The sequence below is a fragment of the Hemicordylus capensis genome, chromosome 3 (genome assembly GCF_027244095.1).
Source record: "Hemicordylus capensis ecotype Gifberg chromosome 3, rHemCap1.1.pri, whole genome shotgun sequence".
Classification (NCBI taxonomy): domain Eukaryota; kingdom Metazoa; phylum Chordata; class Lepidosauria; order Squamata; family Cordylidae; genus Hemicordylus; species Hemicordylus capensis.
In genome coordinates this window covers 323848169-323865406 of record NC_069659.1, presented here as the reverse complement: position 1 = coordinate 323865406, position 17238 = coordinate 323848169, and the positions used below count along the sequence as shown (strand labels likewise).

General features: G+C 42.9%; 1 protein-coding gene across 6 annotated transcripts in view; it reads left to right on the top strand.

Moving 5' to 3' along the window:
* Positions 1 to 17238, top strand: part of PLCH1 (phospholipase C eta 1) — a 204264-nt gene that overhangs the window by 107751 nt on the left and 79275 nt on the right. For all 6 annotated transcript variants that reach the window (XM_053309997.1, XM_053310000.1, XM_053309998.1 and 3 more), the window contains 3 exons: positions 7599 to 7745; positions 9734 to 9977; positions 16000 to 16129. In XM_053309997.1, the coding sequence (XP_053165972.1) occupies positions 7599 to 7745; positions 9734 to 9977; positions 16000 to 16129 (521 nt within the window). The remainder of the gene's footprint in view (positions 1 to 7598; positions 7746 to 9733; positions 9978 to 15999; positions 16130 to 17238) is intronic.

Below are 17238 nucleotides of genomic sequence, written 5' to 3'. Positions count from 1 at the left end.
TGGTCAGGACAATCAAAGCATGAGCCCACACTGAAAGCTGAAACTCTTCCAATGCTATCACCTATTTTCCATCTCTAGGGAAGGAGACCTTGTCAAAAATCATAATTAATATTCATCCCCCCCAGATAGTACTGACCTCCTCAACTGGCTCATGTACTTTTTTGGGTGCACCACGATCCTCTAGCCCATGGAGTTGCTCTTTGACTTGACATTACACCATGATGCTTCCTGTGCCTTGTTAATAAAGTGCATGTATACTTATTTTTTTAACTATGGTGGGGCTATGCATAATTCAAAGAGATGCATAAACTGCTTAGATACAGGGCTTACACTGGAAAGGGCTGCTGAGGGGTCAGTGTAACAGCCATGTTATACCAGTGATTCTGTAATACAGAGGGGCTGTCCCAAGGCAATTGCGGGATGCTAAAGCCCTCATTTTACACAGGGATAAATGACAAATGGAAGGTGGTATTGGCGGCGGCTGCAGCTATGCAGATTAAGAGTGCATTTTGAATCCAAGCCCACGTGTGGGTTACTACTCAGACTTTCAGCTTAGTGGGTCCCAGCCCAGCAGCTCTTTGACTTACTCGATGCCTGGAAGCATCGGCTGTCAGGTGGAATAAATATCATCTGCCTGTCGTAAAGCTTTGCAGCAACATCTGGACTCCTCACACATCAATGGCTTCTGTGCTGGCATCGGAGATATACCATGTGGTGGGAAGTGTAGCGACTTCACACAGATGCCGCCTGGCCCAAATGGGTTTGTACCTGTTGCAGAGCTTCGGTCTCAGAGTGCTTCCTTCAGAACAGGGAGGAAGAGGAAGAGGGGGTGGGATAGTGGCTGCAGCTGTGATAGGGGCTAGTTATTTTAGCAGCTGTTTCTGACACGCCAATCTGTTTTGTTTCAAGAGGTTATTTGTAAATGGCAGAATAATGCTTTGTGATTATTTCAGGCACGGTCGCCAAATGTAGATTGTTTAAATAGCAAATATTAATTGTTGTTTTAGGGGCTGCTATTGCAATTGGTTTTTAAATAGCAAGTTTATCCTTTCGAAGTGTGACCGTCATTCAAAACTGCTTTTCTGATTATTAAGCAAACATTTAACATCCTGACCTTATGTATGTTACGTTGAGTCTAATGGGATTTACTCTGAAGTAACTGTGCAATGGATTGTAGCCATGCAGTCTAATCCTATGTTATGTTTACTTAGAAGTAAGTCCCTGTAAACCGTATTTTAAACTAGGTGCTCATACAATTGCAGCCTGCCTTACTTTTTTAAAAAAAGAAATATCATATTGAATATTATATTATATTATTTTTAAGGTATATTGTATTTAAAGGAAATTATATTATATATTACTTTGATTCTGAGGCAAAGATACATTTCCACAGAAAGGGGCCAGTTTTGTTATGGGCACGAGTTTACTTTGAGAAAATGTAACAGGATGTTTCTGCTGTTCAGATAATTTTTGATAATGCCTCTACTTCCAGAGCAGAGATGCAGGCTGTAATAGGCTGTTGCTGGGCTTTCAAAAGTTTGAAGATCTGCTATCTCTACTGGAGAGATATCTGCAGCTACAGCCAGAATATTAGATTAAAGCCCTGTGTTACTCTGTTGAAATAGAAAGTGCCTCCTTTGGTTCCGTTTTTTGAGTCCATTTCCTACTGTTAACAAAACAAAGCAAAGCATAGTTCTGGATGTCTTTTCAAAACAGGTGTCCCGCCCGCCCCCTCTTGCAAATCTAGGGGAAACAATGATTTCACCTCTGGATTTCTTTTTTAAAGAGGCTCCACTATTGGTCAGACTACTTCTTATTCTTTTTAGATAACATCTATGTGGGGTGCATTCTCATGATCACTTAATGTGGATTAGTTATCCCTCCATATTTTAACTTTTTGTTCATACAACAGGGTGGTTAAAGATGGGGTGAAAGTGTGGATTTCAATTTTTCTTTGTGCTTATGGAGCAACAGGAGGCTACATTGGGGTTTTTTAAATCATGGATCTAAGGCAGTGGTTCCCAACCAGGGTTCCTCCCGATGTTCCTGAACTACAACTCCCATCATCCCCAGCTACGATTTGTTGTGGCTGGGGATACTGGTAGTTGTAGTTCAGCAACACTTGGAGGAACCCTAGTTGGGAACCACTGAACTAGGGGGTAGTTAAAGTAAAGTAAAGTTGCGCCATGGAGTCTGTGTCTACTCCTGGCGACCACAGAGCCATGTGGTTTTCTTTGGTAGGATATAGGATAGGTTTGCCATTGCCATTTCCCACACAGTATGAGATGATGCCTTTCAGCATCTTCCTATATAGCTGCTGCCCGATCGATATAGGTGGTTCCCATAGTCTGGGAAACATACCAGCAGGGATTCGAACCAGCAGCCTCTTGCTCCATAGGCATGTTACTTCCCCGCTGTGCCATTAGGTGTCTCCAGACTAATTACTACAGAAAATAAATGTGTCTTCTTCATGTGTAAGGTGTTACCAAGTTAAGCACCTGAGAATGTTCTTGTACCAAGAATTTGTACCAAATTCTTGTACAAGAATTTCATCTCCCATATGATGCTAAATTGATGGGAGAAGTTGTACTGGTGGAATTTTCCTTTAGTGCAACTCTTAACCGTACAGGAATCTCTTGGACATCCCAGTGCATGGCTCAAAGTGACAGCCATTCCACATCTGATTCCCTGTTTCTCTAGTGTGCTATTTACTAGGCTTGTGTGTGTTCAGAATATTCAGATTTGATTCAATCCAAATTTGACAATATTGGATTTGGATCCTATGGGATCTGGGGATGTCTGATATTGGATCGGATTTGGAATTTGAATCTGAATCCCAACTTAAATTTGGATTTCCCCCAATAGTGGTCAATGAGGGATTGAAAAAAAAAAATCACCAAAAATCAGTGGTTGGCCCTAGAGCCTTAAAATGTGCCACACATGTGGGGAAGGCGGTCAGGGCACCCTCTAGTGAATTTGAAGAAATTCATCATTTAAAAAATAAAGAGCTAAAAATGGTGAACTCTTTTTTGATTCAAAAGCCAGAACATTGCAAAGAGTTCTGGATCTGAAGCCCTCAATGAACCATAATAGAGAGCCAGTGTGGTGTAGTGGTTAGAGTGCTGGACTAGGACCGGGGAGACCCGAGTTCAAATCCCCATTCAGCCATGAACCTAGCTGGGTGACTCTGGACCAGTCACTTCTGCCTAACCTACTTCACAGGGTTGTTGTGAAAGAGAAACTCAAGTATGTAGTACATCACTCTGGGCTCCTTGGAGGAAGAGCGGGATATAAATGTAAAATAATAATAATAATAATTCCACCCCCAGGGGTAGAAAAAGGACATTCCTTTGATTTTATATTTTTCTTTCTTTCCCTATTGCAGGAACAGGCAGACATTATAAAAAGGATTAAAAGTACTTCACACCTTTTAATCCTTTAATGCCTAGAAGGGAGAGTGATAAATTGTTTCTAACCACAAAAACAGCAACATTCAAAGTACTTTCACTTTTACTGACTGTATGGTTCTGCAATGGGGAAGACAAAAATCAATATAAAATCAAAGAAATGCCTTTCGCCTTCACATGGGGGTAGAATTATGGTCCTAGGGAGGGCTTCAGATCCAGAACCTTTTGAAAAACATCTGTCTTAAAAGAATCCAAGTTTGGCCCTTTCCCCCCTATTTTTATTCCCCCGCCAAAAAAAGTCAGGAGTTACCCATAGCCTTGAAAAAAATAACACAGAGTCCCTTTAATGTGGACTTCATGTGTGCCAGCTTTCATAACTGTATGCCCATCCATTCAGGAAATATAAAAGGGGGAGCAAAAGGGGCATGCTGTTACCCCTTTTGATGAAGACAAAGGGCAGATTCCTCCACATGTTGGTGGAATGATGGTCCAAGGTGATTTTTGGTGATCTTTCCACCCCCACCCCGCGATTTCCCCATTCATCTCTGTGGGGGGAAATCCTATTCCATTTTGCTAAATTCTGAAATATTTCTAAAATTATTTTTTATACTTTGGAATTAAGTCCAACTTTATCAATCCAACCCCCCCCCACCAAATCTGATTCGTATTTTACAGATTTTTTTTTTAATCAATTTAGGATAAAACCTGAGTTTTCAAATCTGAATATGCACAGGCCTACTGTTTACTTAATATTGGCTCTCTTGTTTGATTATATCCACAATTTTGCAAGGCTTTATTTTTGTAATTAAATTGTCATACTAAAAAGCTGGTTGTTAAAAAAGAGAGAGAGAGAGAGTCGAGCCTTTGGGTATATGTGAATATATCAAGAAAGATGAAAATGATAATCTTGTGAATGATTTCTCTAAGGCAAAATCCTAGAGAGACTTGCAAAGTAATGCTACTCTCACTATATAATGTGATTCAAGCAGATTACCATACATTTTTGCTGGGGCAAAAAATGGTCTGTCTTGAATAAATGACCTACCTTTATGTAAAATGTTTGCCTTCTGAAATGTGACTGACTGCACTTGTCTACTGTATCTGACAAGTAATTTCTATGACATGGCGCAAGTTCAATTTCAGTAGCTTGATGAATATCTCTGTCTGGGTCAGCTTTAGCAGTGAAGATGCTCTATAAGACACCTTTATTTGTCTATTAGAGCAATTTATCCAGGTCACTTGCTGACATCTTGGCTTTTGGAAGGATGTTGCGCTTGCACAAAGCTGTTTCACTCAGTTTGGAGCTTGCGTTCCAGACTAGTGTTGCGTTACCTACTCTGGAGGAAGCAGGCTTGCACTTGCACAATGCTACACAACTGTCTAATTTGTTCTGAAGGGGACTTTTGCGCAATTATGCAAATCCCTATCTTTTTAGCTCAATGATTTGATCTTCTTGTGCTAGTGCAACTTTGCTTATTATGCAAGCGCTTTGTTAGGTTGTCATCCACTGCCCTGTTGCTATTCACTATGACTGAAATTTTGAAGCTTCACAGCCATGGGGCAGGTGCTAATTGAATTGGGGCAGTGGTGCTGGGGGTTTATTTTTCCACCATAGGTTTATATTTCCCACTGAAATCTTCCTCCTTTAGTCAGGGAAAATTCAGATAACTGTATTGTACCTCCCCTCTTCCCCCCACCAGAACTAGTAACAACTTCAGGAGCAAGGTGAATTTGATCAGGAAAATGATATGAGGAGGAATGATTAACTCCACCCCACCCAAGGCAAGGTGGGGAATGAGTTGAATAGCAAGCCAGAGGTTGCTGGTTCGATTTCCCACTGGTATGTTTTACAGACTATGGGAAACACCTATATCAGGTAGCAGCGATATAGGTAGATGCTGAAAGGCATCATCTCATACTGCGTGGGAGATGGCAATGGTACAACACCCCCCCCCCCCCGGATTCTACCAAAGAGAACCACAGGACTCTGTGGTCACCAGAAGTCGACACTGACTTGACTGCACACTTTACCCCTGTCAACCACCACTTCCCCAATCAAATCAGCAGCTGATTTGAATTAAAAAAATAACTTGTGGAAAAGTTGGCAAGTTGAGAAAGCCAATAGCAGATCTCTGGAAACACCTATAGTTCCCTTACTGGAAGCAAAGCGAACAGAGAGTGATATCTGAAATTCTCGATGAGAAACATGGTATGGCAAAATGTAACATCTTCTGTACCGGTAGTAATATCATAGAGTAGTATGATCCTGTGCATTTCAGTACAGCCATAACCAATTTTCAGATATCAAGATATCAGAGTAATAATTTTTCAGCCCTTCATGTAGATCAGTGTCAGCTGCAGACTTGAGTCTCTTCTGTGTTTGTTGCATGTGGCAAAGCGATTGGAGTAGGTCTGCATTGCCAGGTAACTCGTAATACTCCTGGGCTATGTCTTGATCCAGACATCCTCTTCCTCATGTGGAAACAGGGTCTGCGTGTGAGGAAAATGGAGCAGCATCCAAAGCGCCTGCCCCACAACTGGAAACCTCTTTCACATAGTACAAGCTGCACCTAGGTTGTGGAAGAGCTTGCACATCTACACATGCAACTGCATAACCATATTGTTTTTCTTCCACTTACAGCCTTCTGGATCGCAGCCCTAATTTTTAAACACATGGCAGCAGTTGTGCCAGGCTGTGCAGCTCCTAAGAGCTAGAAAGGTCTATAGGATGCTGTGCAAGTGCAGCAGGGGGTGGGACTGTGGTCACTCTTGGCTGCCACAGATTGGTGCCACTCCAGCACTGCAGGTTGGCCACCAACATAATGTGTGGCAATAAATGCTTGAAAAGGGGGACAGGATGAGTAAAGTGCGCTTTCATCCATGCTGATGTTATCCTTCATTGTACCATGTTACCCTTCATTGTACCAACATCCATACTGATGTTATCCAGATGCTGTCTACTTGTAGGAACACCTCAACAGCGTAGTTTGTAATGATGTCATCCACCCCAGTTCAAGGTGGCGGATGTGTAAATGTTTGAGGTGCAAGTGGGCTAACTTGTGAACCGCCTAACTGATTTGAACCAAATTTGGTACAGTTGTAGCAAGTGACACATAGGGGACCTCTCAGTGATGTAGTCTGTGATGATGCAATCCACACCAATTCAGATGACATATGCATGAACGTTTGAGGTGCAAGTGGGCTAACTTGTGGACCATCTAGCTGATTTGAACCAAATTTGCTACCACTGTAGGGACACATAGGGACTGCTCAAGGGTGTAGTTTGTAATGATGTCATCCACCCCATTTCAAGATGGCAGATCTGTGAACATTTGAGGTGCAAGCAGGCTAACTTGTGGATTGCCTAATCGATTTGGACCAAATTTGGTGGAATTGTAGTGAGTGACACAAAGGGACACCTCAATGGCATAGTTTGGGATGATGTCATCTACCCCAGTTCAAGATGGCGGACACATTTGAGGTACAAGTGGACTAACTTTTGAACTGCCTAACCGAACAACTTATTTTAAGTTAGAAAGTTTAAATTTAGTTATATTATTCTTGTTCTTTTGTTAGAGAGACATGCGTACAATTAGGGTTTGGTATTAATGAAAATTATCATAATGGATGTTATTGAAATGTTATATCAGGATGTTGTCTTTATGTGTTGGGATTTAAAACTGACTGAATTTTCTAGAGATTTAAACAGGGTATTTTTAGAATCTCCAGTTTCTGAATTCTGTCATCAATTATTTGATCTGCATTTCTGAGATAAGTCTTTAGTAAAACCATTTATTGTTCTTCTATTGAACAAGAATGTGTTACTGTTTTGCAGACTAAAAGAATTCTGTGTATGGTAGTTACAATTTCCTAAAGCTGCAATCCTGTGCACACTTACCTGAGAGTAAGCCTCACTGAATACACTGACTTGCTCCTGACAAAACGTGGAAAGAATTGAGCTGTAAATAATGGATTTAATTTTAATGATGTAACCATTTTGATTCTAATGTTGTAAAGCTTTTAAAAGGCTAGCTAATCCCCAACTTTATTTTGTATACGATTAAGATTAAAATTAAAAGGATTATATGGTAGTTGCTCTGTGGATAACTGCTGCAGCAATTATTCTGTGTGAACGTTTAAGCAGAAGAAAATAGTTCTTCTAGTTTAATTGGTTGCCATCTCCTTTTTCAGTTGAAAGATGTATGAGTGTAATGCAGTCTGGGACTCAGATGGTTAAACTGAAGAATGGAGCCAAAGGCCTCGTGCGCCTTTTTTACCTTGATGAACACAGGACTTGCATCAGATGGAGGCCGTCCAGGAAAAGTGAAAAGGCAAAGAGTAAGTTCTCTTTAGATATCCTTCGGCTTGTGCATCTTTTGGATTCCACTGCTGAATTTACACATAGATGAGACACATGGAGCACCCTTGATCTCTTAAATGTGGCACCAAGCTTTCCCTTCTTTCATACAGAATTTCTCCTTATCGGACTGAAACCTGGTTAGCATTACCTGTGACTAACGTTGGTGACAATGCAGGCCGTCATAGTGGCTAAGGTCAGCCGGGGGATAGCAGGGGATCATCTCCATCTGCAACACCTGAAATAAGACACCTCATTTTCTTTCTGAACTGTAGCTGTCTGAGAGGATTGAGGAGGCATTTTTTTCATGTCCCCAGTTAATTCATTTTTGGAGTGGTGTAATGTCACACAACATCAAACAAGAAACCTTCTATAATATATTTTAAAACAAAGTTAATACACAACCTCTCTCTTTTAGAAAATTCTTTTAAATTTTGTTTACTGTATTTTCTGGTAGAAAGGCTGCAGTGCATACGTTGTCAAAAGTTACTTTAAGGTACCTGCGGCCTTTATGCTGATGTGGCCTTTACGCCAGAATTAAGGGGTGAGGGAAGGAGGTGCAGCAGCAGCTCAGCAGGACCCTCCAACCCACAATAGGCTCCAGGTGGTGGGAGGCCCTGGAAGGAACAAAGGTAGTGGAAGAGGAGCAGCGACAATGCAGTTGGACCTTCCTGACCCTGGGTTTGCATGCTCCCTGCCTTTCCATTTCCCATGGAGCGCCGTTTGTGCTCCGTGTGGGGGCATTTTGGCCCCTTGCTCCTCCCACCAAAGGTGCTTTAGCTGTGGCCTTGACGCTGATGCAGCATTTCTGATGTGATTTTTTAAAATGTCAGCTGTTTTTCAATGGTGCAACTTTTATGCCGATGCGGCCTTTCTACCAGAAAATATGGTGTGTGTGTGGTTTTTTTGCATTTGTATCTCACTTATCCTCGAAGGAGCCCAGAGCAGTATACATAGTTATGTTTATCCTCACAACAGGCCTGTGAGGTAGGTTTGGCTGAGTGATAAGTGGCTAGTCCTGCTAACTGAGCAAAGAGACACCTTTTCAAGTGGTGATTCTCTTATATTTAGCAGGGCGAGAGCTATTGGCCCTATCCAACCTCAGCACAGCATCCCTCCAGTGGCTATTGCTGGTGTCTGCCTTATGTTTCTGTTTAGATTGTGAGCCCTTTGGGGACAGGGGGCCATCTTATTTATGTATTATTTGTTTTTCTATGTAAACCACTGTGTGAACTTTGGTTGAAGAGAAGTATATAAATATCCGTAGTAGTAATAGTCCAGAGTCACACAGTGAGTTTTATGGCAGTGTGAGGATTTGAACCTGGGTCTCCCCAGCAGTGCTCTCTGATTTTTTCCATCTGTGTGCGGAATGAGTTTTGTTCTGGGTGGCAGTATCAAGGCAGTGTGTGCGTGCCTGCATTCAGAGTGCGGCCTTCCTGATTCAACCTGAGCGGGATCTAAAATTAACTGAGCGGACATCAAAAAATGTGTGAGTATATTCCTACTAAGTAGAAATATTTCTTAGTAGAAATATTCCTACTACGTATTTGGAGCTGTATTTGTATATGATTACTGCAGCCAGGATCTTACACACTGCTAAATGGAGACAACAAATAATCTCGACTGTAGAGTCGTTATTAAAATTATGGGAATATGCCTCTAAGGTTACTGCTTACTTACGGAATACTTCAGATGAAACATTTGTTTCTATTTGGAAGCCTTTCATAATTTACAAGCATCAAAAAACCCATCAAAAACTGTGCGCGCGCACGCCTTAGAGGGAACGCTGCTCATCCAACACTCTCACCACTGCACCATGCTGGCTCCTGGGCCTGATTCATTAAAGAAGAACAGCATGTTGATGTTTGTTAGAGCACCATGATGTTTATTACTGCATCATGAACTGTTCTCAAGCCTGGGATCTTCAAGACCCTCTGAGCCCCTTTTATTTTATCCCTCCCTTTTGCAGTTGTAATTGATTCTATCTACAAAGTCACTGAAGGCCGTCAATCGGAAATATTCCATCGCCATGCTGAAGGCAACTTTGATCCAAGCTGCTGCTTTACCATTTACCACGGGAACCATATGGATCCGCTGGATCTGATCACCTCTAACCCAGAGGAAGCACGCACTTGGATCACTGGGCTAAAATACTTAATGGCCGGGATAAGTGATGAAGACTCGCTTGCTAAACGACAGAGGACACATGATCAATATCCTTTCAAGAAGTTAAACCTTAACTGTCAGACTCTGCTTGGTCTAGCACGGTGGCATGCCTCCCACTTACAGGGTTTCCTCCCGGAAGTTTTTCACACCTGGCTTTTAGCTTGCCTCTCCTCTGGAATGGAGGTGGTGCATATCAGCCAAATTTACCCCGAAGCCTCTGTGAGCTATCAGGGAGCACTTCACATACAATTCGGGTATTTCATTGCACATTGGAGTGTAGCCAGATTTATATCTGGGGTAAAAAAACCACATACTTTTTGTGTTGGGTTTTTAAGGCAACTTCAATGAAGCCTCCTGTAAAGCCTGCTGTCTGGGAAAGCTCCACAGTCCTATTTTAAGAATGCAGTGTTTTTGTTTTTGCATAAGGTGTACTTTTTCATTTGATACTTCCGGAGGCCGCCAGTAATACGGATGAGAGCTGGTCTTGTGGTAGCAAGCATGGCTTGTCCCCTTAGCTAAGCAAGGTCTGCCCTGGTTGCATATGAAAGGGAGACTTGAAGTGTGAGCACTGTAAGATATTCCCCTTAGGGGATGGAGCCGCTCTGGGAAGAGCATCTAGGTTTCAAGTTCCTTCCCTGGCATCTCCAAGATAGGGCTGAGAGAGATTCCTGCCTGCAACCTTGGAGAAGCTGCTGGCAGTCTGTGAAGATGATACTAAGCAAGACTGACTCAGTATATGCCAGCTTCCTATGTTCCTATGTACCATCTCATGTGGTCACATTCCTCCCATTTCCTTTTTATTCTCCTCCTCTGAACAAGGAAAGTAAGTGCTGGCTGCTCAGATTTCCTTTGGTTTTGTTAATCCTGCAAAGACTCAAAACCACTTTTTAAATGGAAACTTGATAAGCTGAATGCACAATCCTTCCTGAGCACTCCTCCACAGTAATGTTCTAGTACTTCTGGATGCATCCTGCAACTGAGCAGAGGGAGGCAACTAGTTCTGGTGACAGAATTTTATGTTGTTATAAGTGTGTGTTGTTTGTTTCTCACACTGTGTGGGAGATCATCCCTTCACTATTAGGGATGTGCATGGAACCAGGTGGGGGTGGTTCAATGGCAAGGGGGTTGGACTTTAAGGGTGGGGGAGGGTGCATTTACCTCTCCCTCTGCTCCCCCCCGCCACTGTTCAGTGTTTGCAAAGTCCTACAGTGGCAGTGCCCCGTCCACTCTCTGGTCGGAAGTGGCTGTAAGTAGCTAGCGCGTGTGCACACGCTGGACTCGTGCACGCACACGCTGTGCTTGCCTGAGAGCCCACCCGACGTGCACAAGCGTGGCGTGCGAGCACAAGTGTGGTGCATACGCCTGGTGTGCGCAAGTGCGCCAGCTACTTCCAGCCAGGGAGTGGACGGGGCGGCTGGGACGTACTCTGTCGCCGCGTAGGACTTTGCAAATACTGAGCGCCGGCAGGCGGGGGGGGGAGCAGAGGGAGGGGTAAGTGTATCCTCCCCTGCCCTCAAAGTATGACCCCCCCACCTTCCAACGTCAAACCTCCCTGTGTTCAAACCAGTTCGGAGGTCCGTAAACGGGGTTCATGCACATCCCTATTCACTATGGGTTATACACCCCAACTTGCTCCTAAATAGACAAGGCATGTTCAGGTAGATCTTTCGCAGCAGGAGCAGGATCTCCCCAGTTCTGGTCCCCCTAGCAAGAGGGCTAACCAAGAGCTCCTGCTCCCTCGCCTTCTGGCTTCCAGCCTTCTACCCTTCCTTTCCCCATACTTGTTTTTTGGTGGGAAAGGAATTGATCTTTACCTCCCTCACCTCTTCTTTATTCTCTTTCTCCACCTCTCTTTTCCTCCTAAAGAGACACACATTTTCAGTTACTAACTTAGCTTCCTGGACCCCTCTCCCAATACTATTTCCCTTACTTCCTTATGGAGCTCTCTCAAGCTGGGGACATTTCAGCAGGCTCTCTCTCCAATGAGCCTGCCTCTGCTGGAAGTGCAGGGAAAGGTTTAAACCAGTATTTAGTTAACTAGATTACAAATAGAGCCGGGTCTCACGATCAGTGAGACACGGTTTGGGAAGCTCAGCGGGGAGAGTGGGCTAAGCCGCAGACCCTCAGATGATCAGGGCGGGAGTTCTAGGCAGCCAGATCCGCCGCCCACACAATTTCCGGCTCCATGATGGAGCTCGCGGGGGCTAGGGAGTTCGGAGGCCATGCAGCCCCCGGAAGCACCAGTATGCCCTGCGTGAGCACACAGGGCATACTGGGGAGACTCCTGAGCCGGGAGGCTGTTTTTCAGCCTCCCCCTGGGGTCTACTCGTGAGTAACCACTGCGCGGAGCCGCACTGCTGCTACTCATGATTTTTTAAAAACGGGTTTGCGGAGCGCTCGCTTTAAGGGGTGGGCTATTTGAGCAGGTTACTCGCTCAAGAACCACCAGGCTCGCAGTCGAGCTGGGTGGTTCTCACAATTGTAGAAAATCGGGCTAGTGGAGGCTAGCCAGATTTTCTACAGTCGTGTGAATAGCCCCATAGTCTGGTTTTGCTCACAGACAAAGCAGTGGAAGGAAATGCGTGCTTGAATTATAAAAGCAATTGGGTGAAGCACTGTGCTGTTTCAGTACCACTTGGCTCTCTCACAGACTAGAGACAAACACACTGTGAAGCAGGAAATAAACGGAAAAGAAAATCCCACTATGTAAAGAGTTAACTGTGTTCAAACTAGTTTAATATGCTGAGGAAAGCAAGTTCTTCTCCTGATGAACATATTGGATCATGACCTGGTTTGATTGAACTCAAGTTGCCTGGATGAAGCGAGAAAGCCTTCTGTCTCGCACCTAGTAATTCCCATTTCCAAAATTCAGCTCTAACTGTCAGAAGATGGAGAAACAGTTACCAACCTTTTGTGGCAAATTACAAGCTCCATAAACTCCTTCTGCACTTTCTATATTTATCCCTGGCTTTTGGAGGCTGCACGTTGTTGTTGCCGTGCATCGGGTTGTGCTGAAACATTACTTCAAACCTTGTTTGACTTATCAGTTCTGGCAGATGGGAGACTCCAGGGTGAAATGACCCCTGTAATGGTTCCAGCTGGAGTGAAAACATAACAGAAGCCACCAGGGGATATGGATTCGGGAGGCAGATGCATCTGCTGAGAATGGGCTAGATAGATGGTAAGAGTTGAAGGGGGAGACCAAGAGGAGAAAGGCTCAGTGAAGTTAAGTAATTGACAGGAGGAGACCTTATCGAGCTGGAAAAGATGTACTAAAAAAGCAACTGAACGTTATCAAGAGGTTGGAGCATCTTCCCTGTGAGGCAAGATGACTGTGGCAAATGGAAGAACATGATAAAGGCTGGGTTCACACAATTGCAAGGATCCTGGTTAAAAAGTTAAATAAGTCCAATGGAGCTGATTGTGTGAACCCAACATTTCAGGGCAATCCTGATAAAACTGCTCCAGTTCACCAGCATTTAGTCTGGATAGATAACTAGGATTGACAAGCATTGCCTTGGAATTCTGGGTTCACACAGCCAGCTGTGTTGGGATCACTTATCCTGATTAACTTCTTAACCATGATCCTTGTGGTTGTGCAAACCAAAGTTGCACAGCATTAGGCATAGTCTGGAGGAAGTTAAGAGGGAACATTTTTCCCCTCATTGTTGTATATTGCTAGAGCTTGGGACCATCCATTAAAGTTGATCAGGTTAGAATCAGGACAAACAGAAGGAGACATTACTTCTCACCATGCACAGTTAACATTGATTCTATCTATCTATCTATCTATCTATCTATCTATCTATCTATCTATCTATCTATCTATTGAATTTATATAAATTATATATAAATTCATTATATATATATATATATATATATATATATATATATATATATATAAAGAGAGAGAGAGAGAGAGAGAGAGAGAGAGTGTGTGTGTGTGTGTGTGTGTGTGTGTGTGTGTGTGTGTGTGTGTGATATAGTCCGGGAAGCTTCATGTGCAACACACAAAAGTGTTTGTGGTATATTAATGTTGACTATTGTATCTCTCAGGATCTATTGTGAATGAGATCTTACCCTGAGATCATGATCCATGAGTTTGCAGTAGCACCTTCTTTACAAAAATAGCTTGCTGCAAGGAAGGAGACACCAAGTTGGGTGTCTTGGTAAAGCTATTACCATATGCTCTAGGGTTCATCTAGCCCACAGTGCCTTGTCAATGTGATTGAAACACCCTGGAAGTCCCTGTTCGTAGAGGCAGAGACTGTTTCCTCAGAAGCTTCCCTGTTCGGCATACTGGCATAACATCCATTCTTCTTCAATTGGCATCTAGTGACATCTGGCCACCCAGTTGCAGAAGGAATATCTTTTAATCAGCAATAATTCAGCCTTGCTTTAACCTCACCGACTGTGGTGCAGCCATATGCAAAAACAGCTTTGCTCACTTTAATTTGTCATCATTTAAGGCCAGCACTTAACTCATCCTTTGTGCTGTGGTTTTTAAGATACAGGTGAGAAAATAAATAAGCAAAGACAAAAAACCAAAACAAAAAACACCTGCAATCCTGTGCATGCTTTCCTGGGAGTAAATCCCTTTGAACACAATGGCTGACTTCCTGACTAAATTTGCTTGAGAAAGTCCTATTGACATGAACAGGACACATCAGCCATGCCCCACTTGTGCTTTTCGTTTTAGTGGGACTTCCTTGAATCAGTTTAGTCAGAATGTCAGCCATGAGGATTTATGCATTGAATTGAGATGGGACTGTAGTAGCTCAGTGTGGTCGAGCATCTTCTCTGCATGCAGAAGGTCCCAGATTCAAGCCCTGGCAGCATCTCCAGGTAGGGCTGGGAGAAACTCCTGCTTGAAACCTTGGAGAGCTGCCACCAGTCAGTGTAAAGTAGACAAAACTGAGCAAGATGGACCAAGGGTCTGAACATGGTATATGGCATCTTTCTACGTTGCTATATATTTTATTGCTATACCGCCTGACATGTGCATCTCTAGGCAGTGTACAGAAGCTAAAATACAACAAATATAAAGACAGGCTACACTTATTAAAACAATTATGATATAAACCCAATTAAAAATAATTAAAAGCCTGAGAAAATGGATGTGTCTTAGGGGGCTTTTAAAAAACAGCCAGAAATGAAGAAACTCTGATTTTAACAGGGAGTGCATTCCAGAGCCCTGGGGCAGCCACAGAGAAGGCCTGGTCCCGAGTAGCTGCCCAGCGAGCTGATGGTAGCTATAACCGGACCTCCCCAGATTATTTTAATGGGCAGGAGGGCTCATGACAAATGAGGCTCTCTTAAATACCTTGGACCCAAACCAATTATTGCGTTAATGCGGATGCAAAGCACGAAACAGTGCAAGTTTCATAAAAGCCACCTGCTTTAAAACTTCTAAAAACTATTTATTTTCAATTTTCTCATTGAAAACACCCAAAACAATTTATTTTATTTTATGTTTTTACATTTTATATCCCACTCTTCCAACAAGGAGCCCAGAGTGGTGTACTACATACTTCAGTTTCTCCTCACAACAACCCTGTGAAGTAGGTTAGGCTGAGAGAGAAGTGACTGGCCCAGAGTCACCCAGCAAGTATCATGGCTGAATGGGGATTTGAACTCGGGTCTCCCCAGTCCTAGTCCAGCACTCTAAGCACTTTTTAAAAAATGCCACATTTTGAACTGGTTCAGAGCCTTTGCCTCAGGCAGAACAATGGTAGGGGAAAACAATAGATTTTGTTTCTCTAGTGAACCCCAGCCACTTAACCTTTTGGGCTGCTATGCATGTCTTGGTATTTCCAGTGGCAGGAGGAGGTCCGATCTATGCTATATATGCTCTCACACAGGAAAACAACTGTACATGAAAGTGACCCTCCACTCCTTGTCATCCTACTGTCCGCTGGTGCCTGAGTTATATAACTTGGTTTTTATGCTTTGTATTTTTCAATAATTTAAAAGCAAATCCCAAAACATTTGGTGTAAGCCAAATTACCCTTTAATTTGCCCTTACCCTTAAAGGGTAAGCCGTCTACCCTTTCCTTAATTTATCTGCACTTGGGTGAAGCAGACCTTTGAGGAAGCAGACAAGAATGGTGATGGCTTGCTGAATATTGAAGAGATCCACCAGTTGATGCATAAACTGAACGTCAACCTGCCCCGGAGAAAAGTAAGACAAATGTTTCAGGTGAGCATCTTTTTGTTCTCTGTTTGTAAATAAGTCTTTGCCTCTCAAAAGAGAAACCTGAGGTTATTGACACAGACTAATGAGGGGGCAGTTCAATGTAATTAATTTTTCATAGAGAGGAGGCAACCGGGACCAGCTAATCATGTCATGTCAACATCTGGCTCTGGCTGGATTGCCAGTGTCTGGCAGTATCCCTCCCTCAGTTGAATTATAACATTTAATTAATGGCAGACCGGGCACCAAGATCTGAATAGACTTTGCGATGAGTGCAATGATTAATCACTGTCAGACCCCATGCCTTTGAGCCTTGTGTTTTATTAGCAGTGCCCTTATGCCATTATTTTAACTGAAAGTAAAGCAGCTTCTTATGTCATTGTGCAGCCAGAAGAGGGGGGATTCCCCAGAATTAGCGCCAACACAAACTTTAATGGGATGCACAAGGCTGCATTGAAGAAATTCCCAAACGCCCAGGGTGTATCAAACAGCTAACTCTTTCTTTGGAGAAATTACTTCGAAAGCTTTAATGTTTGTTTTATGGTTTTAACCTGTTTTATAAGACTTTTAGGCTTTCGTTGCTATTTGTTTAAATTGCACACCACCCTGAGATTTTATACAGGGGAATACGACAAACAAACAAATCGCATTTACCGTTGAATCTGCAAGTGTGGGTTAAATAGGTTGTAAAAACCCCAACATCTTTTTAGAAGAGTGATTGATAGTATTTCTGGATGTGTTATGTGAAACCCTTCTTTCACTTTCCCTCCTTGAATGGCTTACAGTCAGCTGTCTAAAACTTAGTAGAGAAAGCAGACTTATCTGAGTTTGTCTCTGTGGGGACTCACCTACACGGAAGAAAACAATATTTTAGAATCTGCTGTGAAATGCTTTGTAAATCCCAAGCAAATCCTCTTAAGCAGATGCTCAAAGTTGTCCCTCTTAACCCATAATAACATACTGTAAGTCCTCCTTTCTTCCCTGAGGACAAACTCAAATAGCAATCAAGATGGGGTTTAGTATTTTATTTTTTTGTTTCTTTACAGAAACCTGCTGTTGTGTTCTTGAATAGTATTTTGGCAGCATAAGTGAAATGGTTGTAGCTTTTCTTTGTT